The sequence below is a fragment of the Mustela nigripes genome, chromosome 9 (genome assembly GCF_022355385.1).
Source record: "Mustela nigripes isolate SB6536 chromosome 9, MUSNIG.SB6536, whole genome shotgun sequence".
Lineage (NCBI taxonomy): Eukaryota > Metazoa > Chordata > Mammalia > Carnivora > Mustelidae > Mustela > Mustela nigripes.
The window spans coordinates 29,717,772-29,739,962 of record NC_081565.1 but is presented as its reverse complement, the minus strand read 5'-3'; the positions used below and the strand labels follow the sequence as shown (position 1 = coordinate 29,739,962).

Sequence of the window (22,191 nt, the reverse complement as noted above, 5' to 3'; positions counted from 1 at the left end):
CTGTGTTAAGTGAGATATTTTTCCTTTGTATTTTTAACGTATTACTGCTATTAGAAAATCTACTTCTTTCATTATATAAAATCTCTTTAGTAACTTACCTTCTTTTTGACATTCATAACTAGTTCTGTTTTTCACTCGATGTCCTTCCATCTTGAATATCCTACTCTAAGAGAAATGATCTCTTGTACGATTAATAAAGTATTGCCATAGTCCTTTTCAATAGCCTCTTACCCATTGGTTAGCCCTTACAAAGGCTAAAATTTTGTGATAATCGTGAACTTCTTTATTTCTAAATTCTTTTTCATGGTAATCTACTAGGGTTCTCTTGTTAAGCGTGATATTGCTTTTAAGTTTGAGGTATTTGTTCTTAGAAAATTGTCTGTCTTCACATAACAAGAAGGAACACTGAAGCTCTAGTTCTGGCTGCGGGGAGGCATCAGCGCGGGGCTCCTGCAGGAGGAGCTGGCGGGGCCGGGCGGCGGGTGCGGGGTCGGCATGCAGGGACCTGTGGCACCCAGAGGGGGGTCGAGGTGGGGGTCTCCGTCCCCGCAGGTCGCGCTCTTGCTGGGGCGGGGGTGCTATCGCCGTGGCAGGTGGAGTCGGGGGCGCGCAGCGGCGGGGAAGGGGAAGCGAATGGGACAGTCCAGGCCGTCTGCAGGGAGCGCGCGGCCCCTCTGCGCGTCCCCGTTGCCTGCGCGCAGATGGCCGGACGACCTGCAGGGGGCGCACGAGCAGGCGGTGGCCCCGGCGGAGGCAGAGGCTGCGGAGTTGGACGCGGGAGGCAGCGAGCGCCAACGCTTTGGGGGGCAGCAGAAAGCGGAGCCACCCAACGACTCGGCCTGGGAATGAAGCCCGTCTGACCGTCTACGAGCCGGCAGTATTGACCTGAGCGAATCTCGACACCCCTGCGAGAGGAGAGGAGGAGAAACCACATAAACCGTGCGCTGGCCGGAGGATATAAATGTAGATGAAGATCCAGATACGCATCATCCTTTCTGACTTCCAAAACAAATTGAACAGGTGCTTCAAGAATAAAGGAGAATAAATAAAATCTTAAAAAATAAAAAATAAAAAAAAGAATAAAGGAGAAAAGACGCATTCCACCCCAAAAAGGCAACAAAGGAGAGTGAAACAGAAATGGAAGAAGAGATAGTGCAAAATAAGATGGTAGAAATAAATTTAAAAATCTCAATTATGACAAATATGAATAGATTAAGGTCACCAGGGGCGCCTGGGTGGCTCAGTGGGTTAAGCCGCTGCCTTCAGTTCAGGTCATGATCTCAGGGTCCTGGGATCGAGTCCCGCATCGGGCTCTCTGCTCAGCAGGGAGCCTGCTTCCCTGTCTCTCTCTCTCTGCCTGCCTCTCCATCTACTTGTGATTTCTCTCTGTCAAATAAATAAATAAAATCTTAAAAAAAAAAAAAAAGAAATATTTTTATTTATTTATTTGACAGAGAGAGATAGAGCAGAAACACAAGCAGGGGGAGTGGGAGAGGGAAAAACCGGCTTCCCACAGAACAGGGAGCCTGAGGCTGGGCTTGATCCCAGGACGCTGGGATCATGACCTGAGCTGAAGGCAGACTGAAGGCTTAATGACTGAGCCACCCAGGCGCCCTTGGGTTTTTTTTTTTTTTTTTTTTAAATCAGTAGATGCTCTTTATAAGTGACACAGTAGAAATGTAGATTCAGAAAATTTTAAATAAAAGACACTTTTTTTTTGTTCTAAATGCTTATATCACAATAGCAAAGAGACTAAAAATTAAGCTGAGCTACTTAAGTTGAAAGAAAAAATAGTCCCAAAGAAAAGATAAGAGTGGAAACAAATGAAACAAAATAGAGGTAAGATTCTTTTAAAAGTGAATGAATGACACACCCTTTGCCAAGAGTGTTTACTTGTCTTCTTTTTTTCCTTTATCAATGTTAAGAATAAAAGGAAGGGTACTTAACAGGCAATAAGAATCTCAAAATATTTGTTAGCCCGGTGCGTGGGTGGCTCAGTGGGTTAAGCCTCAGCCAAATAGCCTACCATTTCCTCATTTCCTCATTTAAATATTTTGGCATCTCCTAGACACCATTTAATTTGACTCATGTACTTTTTCTTCATGTCTGATCCATGTCTATAGTAGCACTTCCTGAAGGTTCTTGTAAAAATGAGTTATTGTTTATAAAATAGAATCTATCTTTAAAAAAAGACCCCAAAATGTATTTCCAGATTGCATAACAGAGAGTACGTCTGGTTAATCCCCCCGTAGGCTATGTGTGACTATACACACTTCACTCTGCTCTTGGTTCATCCCCATTTTGAGGTTCTACCACCTCAAACTTAAAGGGCCCCAAAGTGAACTCACATCCCTTCCACTATCAACCACAGACGCAAGAACCGCTAGCATTGATTCAGCCTTTAATGTGAACCAAGCATGTTACATACATCTTTCAATTGATAGGTGTTGACCTCGACCTCACCATTTTCCAGGTAAGCAAGTGGAGAGCTTATGTAATTTGCCCAAGGTCATACTGAGCTAAGACATGACCCCAGCAGATTCGACTCCCAAGCCCTGGTGCTTAACCACTTCTTTCTACCCAAGCTTTCTGTGATGGCAAGAGATAATTCCTAAAACAATGGCTGGTGGAATGATTGGCAAAAGAAATGTTTTCCTTTACATCTCATAGCAAATCAATGTCTATGATAAATCCAGAGCTCTGGCATCCTCTGAGATCATTCAGTCCCTGTGATTCCTGCCTTTGCCAACAAACACCCCTGAAAATGAGTGTGTTCAGCCAAGTAGATTCTGCTCAGAGAAACTGTGGTCTTTTATCCCTTAGTGACCTCTTCTGGTTTGCCCACTGCCTGCTGGGACATCCACCTTGGAGTGCCCCTGGCTTCCTGCCTCCTGCATACTTGTACTTGGGCGACAGAGAAAAGGCCATAGGGGAACTGCCTGATTCTGGGACCTTCAACTACTCATTTCACCAGTATGAATGTCAGTTTTCTCATTTAGTAAAGGCAAGCACAGACATACGCCCCCAACAGAGCTGTAAGAATTAAATGAAATATGGCCTATGCAGGGGCCATAAGAATGTTAATTATAGGGGCGCCTGGGTGGCTCAGTAGGGTGAGCCACTGCCTTCGGCTCAGGCCATGATCCTGGGGTGCTGGGATCGAGTCCTGCATCGGGTTCCTTGCTCTGCAGGGAGCCTGCTTCTCTCTCCGCCTCTGCCTGCTTATGTGTGCATGCTCTCTCTCTCTCTCTCTCTCTCTCTAACAAATAAATAAATAAAATCTTAAAAAAAAAAAAAAAAAAGAATGCTAGGGGCATCTGGGTGGCTCAGTGGGTTAGAGCCTCTGCCTTCGACTCAGGTCATGATCTCAGAGTCCTGGGATCGAGTCCCGCATCGGGCTCTCTGCTCAGCGGGAAGCCTGCTTCCTCTTCACTCTCTGCCTGCCTCTCTGCCTACTTGTCATCTCTGTTTGTCAAATAAATAAATAAAATATTTTTTTTAAAAAAAGAATGTTAATTATAATATGTGACAGAGATAGAAGAACAGAAGAGAAAGTAGAAAAAGAACTGAACATTACAAGATAGGAATGTGGTCAGTTTTTGTTTCTTTCTTATAGATGCTTTCATTCCTCCAATGGGTACCATTGCTGAGGGCTGCCAGTGTTCCAGGCACTGTTACAAATGATGGAGAAGACTTCCCTCAGGGGCTGAAGGGGAGGAGAAACTTGACCTCTCCCCTGGTTGGGTCTCCTCAGCTGGGCCTGAAAATTGAATCAACATAAAACAGGTTAACAGGAGAAAAGCAAACAGATTTTCACATGTACGTGGCCCCACAAGAAAATGAAGACCCAGGGAAGCAGTTAGAGCTGAATGTCTATATTCTAAATCAGGCAAAAGTAGTAAATTGGGGAAACATGAAAAGACCAAGCTTTGGGACAGTTGTGGAGAGGTGACTGAGATGGAAGGGTTAGTTGAACGAGGTTGGTTTGTACAGATTTCTCTCAGCATAGTCTCCCACCTCTGGTGATAAGAAATTTTCTGCCCTTCTGTTATAGGGGAGGCATCTTTCACACAGGACTTTCATCTTCTGCTTTCAGGAATAAAAAGGAAGGTCAGAGTGTCCTTTTTGCCTCTGCTGCCCTTTAGATGGCAAAACAATCTTGATGTCAAAGTGACGTTTTTGGAGATGACATATTCTGGTTTCCTTCAGGGTTCACACCTGCAGGGGAGAGATGGGCTGTAACAGATAACGCCACATGATAAGTACGGTAAGAGAGGTATGCTCAAAGCAGTGAAGGAGTCTCTCATGCCTTTTCTGGAAAAGGGAAGTAAAATCCCAGGTAAGTTTATTGGGGGCATCAAATGGGGACCTGCCGGCTTGCACTCTGTCCTCTAGAGGGAGCTCATGCTCTTTCTCTGAGATCTGAGAAGCCTTCTTTCTAATCAGGGGATCTCTTCAATAGAGCTGGGTTAAGATAAATGCTCAGGTGCCTTTTGGTCTTTTTAGATATTCCCTGTTGAATTGCTTCCCACCTTGCTCCTCTTCACAGCTGGTACCATAGGGGGAGGCTGAGTCCTCCTCCCACTCGAAAACTTTGCTTCCTTCAATTGGAAGACAAAGCCAGAACCAGAGTGAAGTCTCCCCAGGCAAAAGAATGACTCATCTGGGCACAATTCCTATTTCATAGCACAATCTAAGAAGACAGATGACATCAAGATTTGGGGATGATTTTCCCATAATAGTCACTTGTGCACAGACTCTAAGGGGGTGGCCTTTGCCAAGGTATTGAAAGGAGGGGTCAAGACAGGGTTCAGAAATTTGGGACCCAGACATATTTATCACTCACCACAACTAACAGATAAATTTAGATATTTCCATTTTATTTTTTATTAATGTTTTCTTTGTCATTTCATGACTACATGATTTGTTGAATCAGGGTTCTCTTAAGAATTTGGCAAAAACCCAATTCAGAAATTTTCTAGAATTTATTTACTGCAACAACTATATTTCATAGGAATATATATCTCTATTTCCTCGATTGATTCCCTTCTTTTCATCATGTATATTTTTATAATCTATCAATGTTTCCATATGCATACTCTTACATAAGGAAGCCTAAAATAGTCTCTGATTGTCTCACATGGAAAATTAAGATAGAGTCTCTCAGTTTGTATGATATCCAAAAGAAGAGAGATATGGACAATTTTTTTCACTTAATTTTAATTTTGTTTATTTAATGTATACCACTTGATGAGTTAGAGATAAATATACACTCAGGAAACCAACAGGGTATATACCAGATACATCTATCACCTCCAAAAGTTTCCTCTCACCCTCTTTAATTATTATTATTTTTACTATGTGATAACATTTAACGTAAGATCTTAGCAAAGGTTTAACTGAAGATTTAACATAAGATCCTATCAAGTTTTAAAGTGTACAATTGCTATAGGCTTCTTGTTAGCTGAAACTTTACCATTTGGTTAATACTTTTCAGTTTCCCTCTCCCCCAGCCCCCAGATGCTAGAAGCCACCATTCTACTCTCTGTTCAATGAGTTTGACTATTTTAGATTCCTCATATAAATGGTATGTTGTATTTGTCTGTGTTTAGCTTATTTTACACTCTCTCAGCTTATCCATGTCATCAGAATTGGCAAGACTTCCTTTTTTCTTAAGGCTGACTAATATTATATCGTATGTGTACAACACATTTTCTGTATCCATTCATCTGTTGATGGACATTTAGGTTGCTTCCGTGTCTTGGCTACTGTAAATAATGCTGCAATGGCTACAGGAGTGCAGAGCATTTCTTTTAGATTCTGATCTCAATCCTTTGGATATATACCCAGAAATGAAATTGCTGCCTCATATGGTGGTTCTAGTTTTAATTTTCTGAGGAACCTCTGTACTGTTTTCCATAGTGGCTGCACCAATTTTTTTCTACCAATGGTGCATGAGGGTTCCCTTTTCTCTGCATCCTTGCAGCATTTATGATCTCTTGTCTTTTTGATAATAGCCATTTAATAGGTGTGAGGTGATACCTTATTGTGGTTTTGATTTGCATTTCCGTGGTGATTTGTGATCCAATTCACATTTTTAAAAAATAAGATGGGTTCTGGATATAACCCTAATATCGGGGCTTCTACAGATTCTGAAAAAAGAGGAAACTTATGCTAAATATGAAGCTTGGGGATTTAGTGCGCTGGTTCTTCTCTGAGAGACTGTGCCTGAGACTAGCTTCAGTGCTGAGACCACACACGGGCACGTTGAGCTCATGAAGGTGGGCCCTACACATCCCTCCTGACAGCCTTGGGACAATTTGTTACAAAGACTTTCTAATATTTTTGAAGCTGGAGGGAATCTTATAAGGAGTGTAATTTTATTACTTTTGCTTTATTTCCCCCTAAAAAACCGTTAAAGATTCCAGATATGGCATGTCTTTTATAATTGAGGGCATCTTCAAATCAAAGGGACAGTATATGGAATTCATTTATAGAAATTTAGATTCATAAAATGTTATAACTAGTGGGCATTAAAGATTAGATGATCCAGCAAATTTTAAAGGCTTTTTGCATTGTTTCTTAAATCTGGACTTTTTGATATAAGTCTTTAGAGAAGCTCTGCAGAAACCAATAGATCAAAGCACGGTGAGCTGGGGCGCCTGGGTGGTTCAGTGGGTTAAGCCTCTGCCTTTGGCTCAGGTCATGATCTCAGGGTCCTGGGATGGAGCCCCACACTGGGCTCTCTGCTCAGCAGAGATCCTGCTTCCCCCTCTCTGCCTGTCTCTCTGCCTACTTATAATTTCTGTCTGTCAAATAAATAAATAAAAATTCTTAAAAAAAAAAAAAACACAGTGAGCTGATAGATAACCCAGCACACTCACCCTCCTCTCTGCTGACCTACAGTCCTGAAAAGAGCTTATCAAGAGCAGTTTGAAATGTAACGAAAAGATGCAGCCAGCTCTTGTATCTTTGGCACAAAAACCACTATGTGAGTCTTTTCAAAATAACAATTTTACGGAGATAGAATTGACATAATAAACTGCACATTTGTAAAGTGTAACCTCTGATGTTTGGGCACATATACACCCATGAGACCTTCACTGCAATCAAGATACCGAATTTACCCATCACCCCTAACAGTTTCTTCATGTACCTTTATAAACCCTTCCTCTCTACCTCACCCCACCTCATCTTCAAGCAACACTGATGTGCTTCCTGTCCCTGTGGGGTTAGTTTTTATCTTCTAGAGTTTTACAGAAATGACATCATCCAACACATGCTTCTGTTCGTGTGTTTGCTCCAGCTTCTTTCACTCAGCTTCATTATTTTGAGATTCACCCATATTCAAGTCTTTCATTGCCGACTAGTATTCCAGGAGTTGGATGTCCCTCTGGTTTATCCACTTGCTGCTGATGGACATTTGAGTGGTTTTCAGGTTTTAACTATTATAAATAAAGCTCTGTGAATATCCATGGGCAAGTCTTCATGGAGACATATATTTTCACTGTTCTTGGGATAAATACCTAGGAGTGGGATGGCTGGAGCTGATCAAACGGTAGGTGTGTATCGAACTTTTCTAGAAACGAGCCACCTGTTTTTCACAATGGCTGTACCACTTTATGTTCCCACCAGCTGTGTGTGAGAGTCTGGCTGTTCCACATCCTCGCCAACACTTGGTATGGTCACTCAAAAATAATTTTTTAGCCACTTTAGTGCATTTGTAGGGGTATGTCATTGTGGTTTTAATTCGCATTTGCCTAATGACTAATCTCGCTGGGCATCTTTTCACGTGCTTGTTTGCCATTTCTGGGTGGACTGTCTGTTATTCTTTTTTTTTTTTTAAGATTTTATTTATTTATTTGACAGAGAGAGATCACAAGTAGGCAAAGAGACAGGCAGAGAGAGCGGAGGAAGCAGGCTCCCTGCTGAGCAGAGAGCCTGATGCGGGGCTCGATCCCAGGATCCTGGGACCATGACCTGCACTGAAGGCAGAGGCTTCAACCCACTGAGCCACCCAAGCGCCCCTGTCTGTACATTCTTGTCTTTCAGCTGCTTCAGTTTTGTTTTTTTTTCTCTTGAAAAGTTTCTGCAGTTTTGAGAATGCTTTGAGGCATTTTGCTCTCTATTTTTCTATTCTAAAATTTTATTGACGGGACTATTAGATAAGCCACACAATCAGATGGAAACCGAGTTAGATCGATGTTAACTAACAGCTACCTAAGTAGGTTAGTGCTTACGGCACACTCAGGCTGGCAGAAGCGAAGGCGAAATGAATGAGGGAAATCATGGCATATGGTTGGGAGAGGGTGGGAGAGGTTGAGAGAAAGAAGCCAGGCAGGGAAGAACTAACTCTGCCCCGTCCAGAGTCTTTCCCGTCGTTCTGCCTCTATCATGGCCAAACTTTCACAGTCTTTTTCCCCCAAAGTTACTTTTTTAAATTATGATGATGGGAGAACTTTTTATTATTTTCGTGGCAAACATGTTAAGGAGGTGGGGCCCTTAGCTCAGCTGCAGAATCTAGCTGCAGGCTATTCCATGTGGCAAGGCTCCCGAGAACTTTCATGGCGAGCTGCTTGATCGGAAATCCATGCACAGGCAAAAGAAGGTGTATCCATGGGATGCCTGGGTGGCTCAGTCGTTAAGTGTCTGCCTTCAGCTCAGGTCATGGTGGATCAAGTCCCTCATCAGGCTCCTTGCTCAGCGGGGAGCCTGCTTCTCCCTCTGCCTGCTGCTCCCCCTGCTTGTGCTCTCTCTCTCTCTCTGGAAAATAAATTTAAAGATATGTTAAAAAAAAAAAAAAAAAGGAAAGGAAAGTGTATCCATAGACCAGTGTTAATGTATAGTAAATTTTGTTTTGGTTTTGGTTTTTGGTTTTAAAGGACTTGACCAAAAACGCAGTAATAAGCCTATACTTTGCATTTGTCTCTCTCACAAACAGGTGTAGTAGAGTGAGGACATTAGCCTAGACTGGAGTTCTGGAGACAGTCTCTCGTGAGGGGAATGGATGTGATCTCCTTTTTTTTTTTTTTTTTTATTTATTTATTTTTTAAAGATTTTATTTATTTATTTGACAGACAGAGATCACAAGTAGGCAGAGAGGCCGGTAGAAAGAGAGAGAGGAGGAAGCAGGCTCTCCGCAGAGCGGACAGCCCGATGCGGGGCTCGATCCCAGGACCCTGGGACCATGACCCGAGCCAAAGGCAGAGGCTTTAACCCACTGAGCCACCCAGGCGCCCCTGGATGTGATCTCCTTAAGGGTTTGGGCAAAGGGGAAAGCGAAGCTGGCATTCAAAAGAGGAAAGAGCTAAGCATGGAAGGGGCGGGGGAGGCGATGGAATATCTCCAGCCAGTTCTCCTCCCTCTTCCTCATTGGCCTGTGGGGGAGGGGCCATTTCCCCCGCTCCCACACCTTCTGTCCACTCTTCTTACCAGCCGCTTCCAGAGGGAAAAGGAATTGCTCATGCACTCCAAGTCCAGGGTCATTACCAAGCCCCGTCCTACTAGGGAGTAGAGTGTCCGAGCTGATAGATTCCCTCTTTTGCAAACAGTCTCCTCACTGCAGTGCCCTGGTTCAGGGGTTGGCCATTCACCCTTCTTTCTAAGCGCTTCGGCATCAATTGCATCTGGTCTGTTCCCGACCTCTCCATCCCTCTTGAGTGATAGAAGGGATGCAGGCCTTCCTTAGATTCCAGGCCTAAACAGCATTATCTAATTTGGCTTAACCAAGATGTCTGCCCGGGCAGACAATTGGGTGCTCACTCATCAGTTAATAAAAAGGTATTTCATTCTCCATCTGGTTATTGTTCCCACGTGCACATTCCTTAATTAGGAATCCCTGAAGTTGTCCGAGTGCTAGGATTTCAGTCACTAAACTGAAATGCTCACACTCCCATAGCTAATCCTATAAAAGGTTTCAGTCTGAAGGGAGCCCCCAAGAAGAGGCAAAAATGGTGTCTAAGGTAGAAGGCCTGCAACTAGGGTCGAAGTGCCAGAGGTTCCGAAGGTAAATAAAAAGCTGTAACAGGCCCCCTTGGAGCTTCCTCTCTGGATAGAGACGAAACCATCATTCACTGATCCCCCCCGCTCTTCCGTCCCTCCAACCATGCGCTCATTAACACGCTTTGGGGTTCCAGGTACTGGGCCGTGACTTATGGTACAGCAGTGAACATGCCTGACGCTGTCTGAAGGATTAGAAACAAAAGGCTGTATGTCGATGTGTCATGAAAAAGGAAGAGGGAGAGATGGCACAGCCTTGTGCCTCCATTCTTGGACTATATTGGAACACTTGGGGCGCCCAGGGGACTCAGTTGGTTAAACTTCCTCCGGCTCAGGTCATGATCTCAGGGTCTTGGGATGGAGCCCCACATCGGGCTCCCTGCTCAGTGGGGAGTCTGCGTCTCCCTCTCCCTCTGCTCGCTGCTCCCCCTGCCTGTGTTCTTTCTCTCTCTCTCAAAAAAAATAAATAAAATCGGAAAAAAAAAAAAAGAAAGAGACTCCTAATAGAGAAAAAAATGATGGATTAAACAATGACAATGGGCTTCCTCCTGAGAAAGTTTCTGGGACTCTGGACATAAGCAGTACTGATTTGAGGATCAGGGGACAAAACAGAGCACAGAACTGAATTGAGAGGAGCCCCTGGGCAGCTCAGTCAAACATCCGACTCTTGATTTTGGCTCAGGTTGTGATCTCAGAGGCCACGGCTCTGGCTGTTTGCAGCCTGATGCCAAGAGCTGCTGAGTAACCAGTAAGCCTTTTCTTCATCTTTCTTTAAGCCTGCTTGACCAGGGAGGTTTCCCACTCTTGCTGGGGCAGCTACAGGACTGTGAAACCTCTCTCGGCCTCAACTGTTGAGTTGCTGTGTGGAAAATAGTTGTCCTACAGGGTTTCCCGGATCTTTATTAGATCTTACAGAAGTGAGAAATCAACCTCTGTCCCCAAGACGTTAGCATTTGTTCTTGTCACGCCGAAGTCTGGCTTAGCCTCCAGAACTGATGGTTCGGTAAGCATTCAGAAATAGTAACCTTGGTACAGACTATCACAGCAGGGGAAAGAGAGAGACCCTTTTAGGCAGTGTAGGGCCAGAATAGGAGAGGAAAGAGAAGGTAGGTGCTGTGTGATAGTTGGGGCCAGCGAATGCTATGTGATATGTTTACCTAAGGTACCTTTTTGGAGGTTCTCAAGAAATATTCGAGTGAGGATTTTAAGGGGTGGGGAAGAGTGTGTCAACAAAGGAAACCGCATTACTTAGTATTAATATGACCTTCACGCTGATACTCACAGGCTGGTGAGGCTACTGTCTCTAGTATAAATTGTGTTGTGGGATGTCTTCTGTGGGGGAGAGTCTGCAATTCTAGAACTGACTGTAGTTCTTATCTTCATCTTTATTCCCTTCTTAAAGAGGGAACTGCCAAACACTGCTCAAGAAATTGCTGGAAATTTCAGGATCTCCCTAGAATTCATGTCAGACCTACCTCTAAACTTCCAGGAACGTGGAGTTTTCTTGGTGAACATAATTTCAATGATTTCAACTGAAACATGATTTCAATTTCATAGTTTTCTCATGAAACTGAATACACACAGGAAAATACTTTCTGATGTAGACATAATAAGATTAGCCTGTTTCAGAAATTTATAGCACAGTTCATACTATACATCAACATTCATGTGACCATTTTCTAAAACTGTGAATTTGGAAAAAAATAAAAGGCTCTTCGTGTGCCCCAAATCAGATTCAGAACAGTTCAACAATAGGTAGAAAGCCTGATCTTCAGTTGTCAACTGGTCAATCCCTTTGTCCAATTTGAGTCTGAATATCTATACTTCCTTGAAACTAGCAACAATGATCTTACTGCTTCCATGATGTTTCCTATGCAGCAGCTCAGATAGATGCCCTATCATACTGGGAAGAAACTGAAGTCTTACAGGCCTCTAGGAATCAGATAAGTTAAACTTCTCACAGCTTTTGACACTCTAAAACAATCTGGTAGCAGTATCTTTTTTTAAAGGCTCCTATGACATAACTCTGTGACTTTTTGGTTAAATACATCTCATCTAAGTAAAATAACCTCCATGTTGCTTCGATTTCTAAATATCATATAAAGTGGCAAGAGCAGGAAATAATACTAAAAGTCTTGACCACTCCCTCCAGAAACTGGGCAGTCACGGTCCACATTTCACCCCTCAGCTTTCCATACCCATCTTTCTGGCTAACAAAAGCCCGTTTAGGTGATGGGTAGAGAGTGCTTTAGGTCAAGAAAGATAAGCCTCCACGCAAGTAAAAGGGAGGGATTTGGGATTGGGATTTGAGATTGGGTTTCCCTTGGCCTGTGACTGGTCAAAGAGAGGGCCTGGCCCTTTTCTGGCCAATGAAATAAAAGGAGAGGACTCGGGGAGATTTCCTGAAATCGTTCTTCCTGGAAAAGAAACACAGAACTTCACAAGGAGGAAGTTTTTTCCTACCCCATTCTCTTCCATCTTTGAATGTAACCCTGTGAGGACTTAATATTCGAAGCGGGGATAGCCAATGGCAAAAGACGGCAGATAAGGAGAGACAGAATCTGGGTCCGGAATGGCACCATTGCACTATAGAGCCTGGCCCCTCCAGACTGTTTTTTAGGTGATAAAAATCAAACATCTCTATTGCCTGAGGCCCTGGGAGACTGGATTCTGCTATTTGCAGCTAAATTCATCTGCTATAACCATCTCCCGCACTGAAACCAACCCGCCAAATTTGCAGCACACCTTCCTGATGTAGACGTGATTGTGAATTTTAATGTGTGTCTCTGCCTTAGTGTGAAGATTCATGTTTAAGTGCGACTGTAGGGGTTAATTTGGCTAGAACGGTTTTCTTCCTCTGGTGTTAACCAGTAAAATGAAAAATAATGTGATCCCAATCTCTTCAAAGCTTTCTGTTTCAAATACGGGAGTGTGTTTCTGCAAAGTGGGGTGTTTCAGCTAATAGTTCAGTGAAATTATAAAAAAGATAATCATCACAAGGAAAAAATGGTTTTTTTTCTTGTCTTTTTTTTTTCTTTTTATTGTGCCTATATGACAAGATGGATGTTAGCTGAACCTATGGTGGTACTTATTTCATAATATATGTAAAGCAATCCAGCATGCTGTATGCCTTAAACTTATACAGTGATATACGTCAATTATTTCTCAGTAAAACTGGGAAAACATTCTAAAATAAAACAACTTGAGTCATCTGAATGAATATTGCTTATGTGATTTAGGCATTTATTAAGATGGAGATAAAACGCTATATTTAAGATTTACATGATTACTTTGCTTGACGTAATTCCTTGCAGAATAATATATGAACTATGTTTGTGAATGTGATAGACACACACCATTCTTTTTTTATTTTTAATAGCTTTCAAAATTTAGTTGTTTTTTCCCTCTTTTTCAAAAGGAGAGCACCCCACAGGTAGATTCCTGGAACCCTGCCTCCTTTATCATAAACTCCCTTGCAGGAGGAGTTAGATAGAAGCCAACCTTTGTCTGGTAAACCCTAGCTGGCTATGGATTGTGGAGGTATTAGGGCTAGCAAAGTATGGTTGAGAAGGATAAGAGAAATTGCCCAAATATGGTGCCAGAAAGAAATTCATACAGACTAGTTGACTTGGGATTTCTAAACTATGGGCCTCTAGGGGGACCTGGGTGGCTCAGTTGGTTAAGGGTCTCCCTTTGGCTCAGGCTATGATCAAACCCCATGTCGGGCTCTCTGCTCAGCAGGGAGTCTGCTTCTCCCTCTGCTGTTCGCTCTGCTTGTGCTCTCACTCTCTGTCAAGTAAATAAATAAAATCTTAAAAAAAAATAAAGTATAAGCTGATAACTGTATAAGCAACTAGGTCTTGGGGTCACAACAATGCCAGAACTTATATCATTTTCTGAATAAAACCAAACTGAATAAAACCATTCTTTGTTTAAAATGTTGCCAGCTTATTAGTTTTGCAGAGAACTCGTTTTTTGTGGAGAATTCCCATTTAAACAAAGCCATGCTAACACAACATAAAATAACCCAAAAGTCACGTACCAAAAAAAGGATCCTCTAGGAGCGGCCTGTTCCTTACATTTCAACTCTGGGAAGGTTTACGTCTCTGTTCTTGGTTTGTGTTAAATCATATAACATTTTGCCAAGGGCCACTCCTACCACCCAGAGCCACTGACCCCTCTAACCTGAGTTCACCCATACAGTGTGGAGATTGTTCTGTCACTTTCTTTCCAGCCTCCTGGCCTAAATGTCCTAGAAGAGGCCGTGGACCCACCACACGTGGTGTTCCTGTCTCGATTCCTGAAGATGTGGCAGTTGCGGCCTGAAAGGAAAATCCCCAGCCTTCCCCTGATGGTGACACGCAGGACCTCCCTGCACAGAACCCCCAATGCACACACTAGAAATAAAACCATAACAACCCCCCAAATCAACCGTGCGGTGATGTAAAAAAGTTCCTTTTCATGCTCGTCGTTCCCTCTGCCCGGAATGCACGTAAAAAGCTTCTTTTCACTGGGTTCAGAATTGTACATCATAACCATCCCTCACTATCTGGACTGTACTCTCTCTCCCCTAAATTTCCTTCCCTAGCCCCTTTTCTCTGCTACTAGTATTCCTCTTTTCCACAGGCAGTTCCACTGTGGATGCCTCTACCCTTTCAACCCTTCTTTTTCTTCCCTTCCTTCCTTCCTGCTCGCCTTCCCCCCCCCCGCCCTTTTCCTTCCTTCCTTCCTTCTTCATTCATCCATTTCCTACTATGCGTCTGGTATTGTACCAGGATCTGGGTGTACAGCAATAAATGAAAAAGAAGATTCCAGATATTGGGAAGTTCGTATCCTGTGGGAGGGGGAAGGAGGGGGAAATATCCCAAAATAATAAGGGAATTTCAGGTCACGACAAGAGCTTTGAAGAGAATCAAACTGGGTAAGTGATAGATGGGTCTGGGGGTTGGGAAGGGGGAAGACTGCTTTAGAGAGGATGGAAAGTCTCTTGGGAAGGATTAAAATTGAGAGCTGAATTCTAGGAAAGATTCAGCCAAAGGAAAAGTGTTCCATATAGAGAGGATGGCCATGCAAGGGCCTTGCAGTAGGAGTCAGTGCAGCAAGTCTAAGCTGGCATGGTTAGAGCCTGGACGACACACAGAGGAGTAGTAATAAGACATGAAGTCAGACAGTTTACAGGGGCAAGATTCCATCTGGCCTGGGAGGTAATGTAGGGGGTCTGAAATTTATTCTAAATGCAGTAGGAAGGCAGGTCCTAGCAAAGTAATGAATTCTCTAGAACAGTGACTATTCATTATTTAGTTCTTATGCATTCTCCATAGGCTGGTCCTATAAAGATTCCGTGACAGTGGGACACACAGGAAGAATTAATTACAGGGGCCGCTGGCTGGCTCCAACAGTGGAGCATGTGACTCTTGATCTCGGGGTTTTGAGTTTGAGCCCCATGTTGGGTGTAGAGAGTACTTAAAAATAAAATCTTTTTTTTTTTTTTTAAAAAAAAGAATTTATTACATACGGAGTCTGGGACACAGAGAACAGGGGACAAATGAGAGATCCTCTGCGTCACTCTACATCTTTGTCTTCCTCTCCCATCTCTTGGACATCCTAGAGCTACCCCATTCCTACATACTTAGGCCATCTGTTCCTTGCTTCTTTTGGATAAAGTTATCATTTGGCTTTGGATTTCCATCTGTTTTTACACCGAATTATTAAAAGAGATGCCTCTTTTGAATCAGTTCATTCATCCACATTTGTGTGTAGGATGTTAGGGGAAAGATCAAGAAAATCTGTTAAGATCTAAGCCAAAAATCCCCACTCTTAAGAGTGATGACTCACAAAACCCAAGTCCTGGAGTGAGCTGGAAGCCACTAGCACATTTCCACTGCAGTTCTAATATATATATTAAGTACTTTTTAATTACATTTTCAATCATCTTTGACATAGCCCCCAAAGGTTTTCCAAATAAAATCCAACCTAAAAACAAAACCAAAAACCAGTGCCAGTTAATGAACATTTCTCAGTAAATTCATTATAGTTGGGATAAAAACATTCAAGTGGTTCATGTGACTTAAAATTAGCCAACTTCATATCATGTATTACTGTAACTCACAATGTAACATAGCGCATATAAAAATCCCACAGTAATCAATTCCAATTAGAATGACTCTCTACCCGAACTAAGTTACCAATTAAATAAGTCCTACCAAATAAGGAGTGTATCCAAGATAAATTAGATTAAGCCTCTCATCATATTAATCTGATTTATATTCTCCAGCTACACAGTTGTATTCTCTCCCTTTTTTCTTTAAACAACAATAAAAAAGAATGCACAATTCAAATGTTTCCACTTAATACAACAAAATCATGGGGCGTCTGGGCGGCTCAGTTGGTTAAGCATCTGCTTTTAGCTCAGGTCATGATCCCAGTGTCCTGGGACTGAGCCCCACATTGGGTTCCCTTCTTGACAGGGAGACTGCTTATCCCTCTGCCCCTCCCCCTGTTGTGCTCTTGTTCTCTGTCTTCCTCTCAAATAAATAAATAAAATATTTTTTAAAATACAAAAAAATCAGTTATGAATTTTTAAACAAACAGCCCATAACTGTGAATGGTTACCTTGGGACTCCAAAATGGGGTGTGTGTGTGTTTGTAGTTTTGATACCATTCACACTAGAAAAATCCATCCAGGGGCGCCTGGGTGGCTCAGTGGGTTAAAGCCTCTGCCTTTGGCTCAGGTCATGATCCCAGGGTCCTGGGATCGAGCCCCACATTGGGCTCTCTGCTCAGCAGGGAGCCTGATCCCCCCCCCCCCCCACCCCCCGTCTCTCTGCCTGCCTCTGCCTGCTTGGGATCTCTCTCTGTCAAATAAATAAATAAAATCTTTAAAAAAAAATTAAAAAAAAAAAGTCCATCCATTGAAATAAGTGAGAATGACAAAAGTCTTCTCAGGATGCCTCAGTGGAACAGGTGCTTTTATTTGAACTGATATGTCTCTGCAAATATACCCAGTCACAATAAGAAACTTCTTAGGCCTGACAATTATTTAAACCCTGAAGGGTGTGCAGGGTCTGTTAGAGACCTTCACCTTTCTGGTGACCAGTGTCCTTTGTAATGAAAAGGGGACTTTAGTTCTCCTCCAGCCCCCTTGCTTAGGATTAAATGAGACTTCAGCTTTGGTGTAAAGCTGTCAGCTGTCCTGATCGAAGACAGCATACAAAAACTGGACTCTAGGAACGAGGGACAAGAGGGAGGGAGATCTGGAAGAGGATAGGGATGAAATAGCAGAACTGAGCCTGCATCTCCTGCATATGTCCAAAGACAGCAGACTCTAGTTAAGATCTCTGGGGGAAAGCGTCTTCATGGAAAGGGGGAGAAATTAGACAAGACCAGGATAGCTTTTGCCATCCTGGGTGAAAAAGTCAAGGAAGAGATATGTGCATGCAGTAGACCACTGAATCCAAAAAAGCACAGATATAACTAGCAATGATCCCCCATCTTCTGCCTGGCTAGCTTGGATATGACTCTCCTGCTGCTGGGCAAAAAACATTCCCGAGGAGATCTGATTGTTACTGCAACAGGCTCTAATGAGGTATAGGCCAGGGGTGGTTCTGTTCCCGAACACGGGATGAGCCAGTGACCGGGAGAGGTTGAGTGGAGCAGCGGCATCTGAACATCCTGCCACGTCAGCCAGCAGCTCCGTTCACTTTGGACATTCCTGAGTGACACATGACATCTCACGGTAACAACACACACATAGACCTGTTTGTTCCCCAAGACCAACAGGACAAAGAGTTTGTACCATGGCAGCTTACAGAGACATTGTTCCGTCCAGGTGACAATCAGATTCTACAAAAGAGACATGGACTACACAGATACTTAGAAAGTGAATGTGGTTAAGGGAAAAGGGCAGGAGCTGGAAGTCATGGGAGCCAAGTGCCCACCCCAGCTCTGCCGCTGTCCAGCCGGGCGAACCTGGGAAGGCTGTTTCACCTCCCTTGATCTCAGTTTGTCCACCTGCAAAGCATGGCGTGGAACTCCAGGCACCGTGAGCTACTCTCTCAGTGCTTTCAAGGGGATCTCCGGATGGAAGCTCACTGGAAATTTAAAAAAAAGCCAACAAACATGGCGCTGAAACAACCCGTCAACGCTTCAACTCCCATGTAGACATCCAGCTTCACGAAGGGACTTGTTGGCCTCTCGTTTGATCACTATCGGCAAAGGACATTTAAGTGTCACTTTGGAGGAGAGTAGTTTTCAGACCTCGTCTTGGAATAAGTTCAAGAGGAGTCTCAGATCATTTCCAGTTGGAACAAACCATTATTTTTGGCTTGGTTGGGGATGGCGCCACGTGACGGCCGAGCTACATCTCCTTCACGAATTACAGTGACAAGTCAGCCTTCATTCTAGCAGTTTGGTCCAGAATGGCTGCTCCCCGGGTGGGAGCCCTACACCCTGTGGCACACTTGAAACTACACCATTAATATCTCCATCCAAAATACACTTGAGTGTTATAAGCTTATCACAGAAAAGAAAAAGAACTGGTATTTACCAAGTGCCTTCCCTGGGCTAAGCACTTGCTGAGTGTTTTACAAACATTCTGTCTCTTAATCTTCAAGGCAACCTTCAAAGGTAGGTATCACCATCCCTGTTTTATAGGTGAAGAAACTGAGACTCAGAGTGGTCATGACTTGCCCAAGGGCACATCACTGGGACATGGCAGAGATCTGAAATAAGAATTCAGGCCTTTCCCACATCACAGTTTATGCGTTTGCCTTCTCTAACATCATGATACCCAGAAGGAGGGAAAACAAATGAGGGTGAACAGTCAGCCAGCAAAATTCAGAAAAAGGCTATGCTGTTAGTAAAGAGCTCACCCATTTTACATCATTCTGCAACGTCCAATTTTCAAAGAATCAGAATATGATGGAAATATTCGATAAATCACTACTGAACATAAGCAATCTGACCTTGATGACCCAGAAGGCGCTTGCAGACCTTGCTGTGCCTCAAAGTTCTCACTAACAATACCGACCATCAGCACACTACAGATGAATGGAAAAGAAACACCACATAAGGGAAGTAAGATCGCCTGCCTCCAAGTCGCCAGGCACCGCGACGGCCTTTACCGACTGGCTTTACTACACCAGGTCAAAGAAACAAACAGAACCTGTCAATATGGTCCTGCCTCTTCAGACTTATATTCTAGACATAAATCTGTTCTCATGCCCAGTGAGAGAGAAACCAATTAGAAAGTATCTTGCCTTTCACCAAATTCTACCCTTAAAATCCTAAAACGGTCATATCTTTGTGCACAATATTTTTGGCAGTTACGAGCGCTTTCACAAAGCAGAGCTGAGGACGACTGCAGAATACATCTGGTACTGAAGTGCCCCCTGGGGGAGGCAGCGTGGCTCTGTGGAGGGAGAGGGCTCCTGCCGTGGGGCGGACAACCGCTCCTGCCAGAGCTACCAAAGCCAAGTTTCTTGACAGGCGTGTTCTCGGCCATCTCAGTGCCTAGATCCCTAACAACATGAAACAACATAATAATTGCAAGCAACCACGTCCAAATAAAGAACTCGATATTGGAATCATCGAGAAGCGGCCACGTTCAGAAAGGCATTTCCTGGCACGCTAGAGCAGACTGGGATGAAAGTTGTACCGAAGGCTGGAGAAGAGCCCAATGTGCTTCACGAGGTTGGGCTCCACCACGTAGGCCCGCTCCCCCTTGGCCCTCAACAGGGAGTAGAGCGCCATGTCCTTGCCGAAGCCCTTGTGGCAATACACCTGGGACAGGTAGGTGAGGGTCCGGCGGGCCGCAGGGGCCGGGAAGAGCATGGCTGGGGTGCAACACTGGGAGGCAGGGACCACGCTGTACAGGGAAGGACTCAGCCGCCGCAGTTCCAGGAAATAGTGCCGGCCCACCAGTTCCACCAGACCCATGCTATACAGGGAGAAGAAGAGCATGACGGGCCAGCTGAACCCGGGGCGGCTGGCAAACCGCATGTATATCCAGGTCAGCAAGGGCCCCAGCAACATGCCCACACCGACCCACTCCAGGATCCGCATGGGCTCCGGGTTGACGTAGTGCTGCAGCCTCTCGGGATGGTAGAGCTTCAGATAAAGCGCATCTCGGAGGTGCGGCTCCGAGAAGCGAGCCCGCAGAAGGTGCTCCAAGACCGGGAAGATCTGCTCCTCTGGAACGGCGTCGTCTTCCACCATCAGGACGTAGTCTGGGTTGTAGGTCTGCAGGGAGGACTCCAGGCAGTAGACATAGTCCTGCTTCTCCTTCTCAAACGAGTTGGTCGAAGGGTCATCACCATAATCATCCTCAGTGCCCTCATAGCGGTTGGCCACGGGGACATACTTAGACAGCAGCTTGGCGTCGAAATGGCTCACGCTACGTTCCACATTGCACAGGAAGAGCTGGTGGCCCTCACACTGGGGGCCGCATTGCTGCAGAAGCCGGTGAAACTGGGACACCACCTGCAAGACATAGTGGAAGCCAGGCTGCCTGTCAACAGTGATGATGGTGATGACCAGCCAGGGGCGGGGGGTGGCCTGCCAGACGATGGGCACCGAGCCATTGGCAGACGGCAGCTCCTCAAAGTAGTGGAGGGCAGCTTCGCCTTCTTTCAAACTTTGCTGCAGGAACTCCTGACTCATTTGGTTCAGGTGCCATTGGCGTAGATAGAAGTAAGAGTGCAGGAGGCGGTGACAGGCTAGGGGGGCCAGCAAGCCGAACGTCACCACCGTTAAGATCAAGAGCTGGACAGCGGTGCTGCCCCAGGAGAGCCGTCTCAGCCTCCGGAGGAGCATGGCAGCGGGAGGGGCTGATGCACTCATGAGGTCAACTTCTGGTCAGGTCTGGTCCCGAGAACAAACCATCCTGGAATGCAGGCCCAAATCAGTGCAAGTCAAACCTAGACAGAGACAAGTAGAGGATGGTGAGAGACCTTAAACAAAACAAAACCAAACCTGGGCACAGAACGCAGCACATATCAACCCAGAAATTCTACCTCTAGGCTGTAGCTACTAGAGACTTCAAAGTATTTTCTCTAGCACGCTCCTCTTTGGTTGTGTCGGTCAGTGATCCCCAAGATTCTTTCATTATTTCTACGAGTGAGGATATCCTGGTGTATCCAAGCAAGTTGCCACACCCACAGATGGTAGGTTGGGTTTACAATGTGCCAGAAAGTCATGGGGTAGGCTAGTACGATCCTTATTTCAATGCAGCAGCTACAGACACCTGCCTTCTTAAAATGGATGAAAAAGGAAGACTTGACACAAAGCAAATACACTTCTAAAGTAAATTCCAAAGTTAAGTTGTGTATTGATAGACTATGCAAACTATATTTTCTGCACATCCCAAACAAGAAAAGGACTCTTTAGGATAAGATGTCTTTGTCAAGATCTTCCATTCTAATTTCTCTAATCTCATACAACTAAAAACTGCACCTTGGGGCACCCAGGTGGTTCAGTCAGTTAAGACAGTGAAGTGTCTCCCTTCAGCTCGGGTCATGATCCCGGGATCCTGAGATCCTGGGATCCTGGGATCAAGTCCCTCGACGGGTTCTCTACTCAGCGGGGAACCAGCTCCTCCCTCCTCCCCCTGCTCCTGTGTGCTCTCTCTCTCTCTAATAAATAAAATCTTAAAAAACATTTTTTTTAAATTTTATTTATTTATTTGACAGAGCAATCATAAGTAGGCAGAGAGGCAGGCAGAGAGAGAGAGGAGGAAGTAGGGTCCCTACTGAGCAGAAAGCCCAATGTGGGGCTCGATCCTAGGACCCTGGGACCACGACCCAAGCCGAAGGCAGAGGTTTTAACTACTGAGCCACTGAAGTGCCCCTCAAATAAATAAAATCCTTTAAAAAACCCTGCATCTTAGTTTAATCCTGATTGTTCTCCCATTTTATTTTTTATAGCACTAACCCAGGGACCAGTATCTCCCATATGCACATGAACTCCAGAGCCCCAGACCTGGGAGGGGAGGAAATATCTGAAGAAAGGTCCATGAACAGCTCTGCAATGAGGCAGGGAGGGATAGACAGAAATGAAGATGGGGGGCGCCTGGGTGGCTCAGTGGGTTAAGCTGCTGCCTTCGGCTCAGGTCATGATTTCAGGGTCCTGGGATCGAGTCCCGTATCGGGCTCTCTGCTCAGCGGGGAGCCTGCTTCCCTCTCTCTCTCTCTGCCT

General features: G+C 44.5%; 1 protein-coding gene and 1 long non-coding RNA gene across 4 annotated transcripts in view; one reads left to right on the top strand and one right to left on the bottom strand.

Annotated features, from left to right (window-relative positions):
* LOC132024549 (uncharacterized) overlaps nt 1–18,096 on the top strand; it is a 26,152-nt gene extending 8,056 nt beyond the window's left edge. The window contains exons 3-4 of the long non-coding RNA XR_009406258.1: nt 4,210–4,339; nt 14,234–18,096. This is a non-coding gene — a long non-coding RNA (uncharacterized LOC132024549). The remainder of the gene's footprint in view (nt 1–4,209; nt 4,340–14,233) is intronic.
* Nucleotides 15,895–22,191, bottom strand: part of PGAP4 (post-GPI attachment to proteins GalNAc transferase 4) — a 22,637-nt gene continuing 16,340 nt past the window's right edge. For all 3 annotated transcript variants that reach the window (XM_059411173.1, XM_059411174.1, XM_059411175.1), the window contains exon 2: nt 15,895–20,915. In XM_059411173.1, coding sequence (XP_059267156.1) covers nt 19,627–20,838 — 1,212 coding nt within the window. In that variant the 5' untranslated portion in view covers nt 20,839–20,915 and the 3' untranslated portion in view covers nt 15,895–19,626. The remainder of the gene's footprint in view (nt 20,916–22,191) is intronic.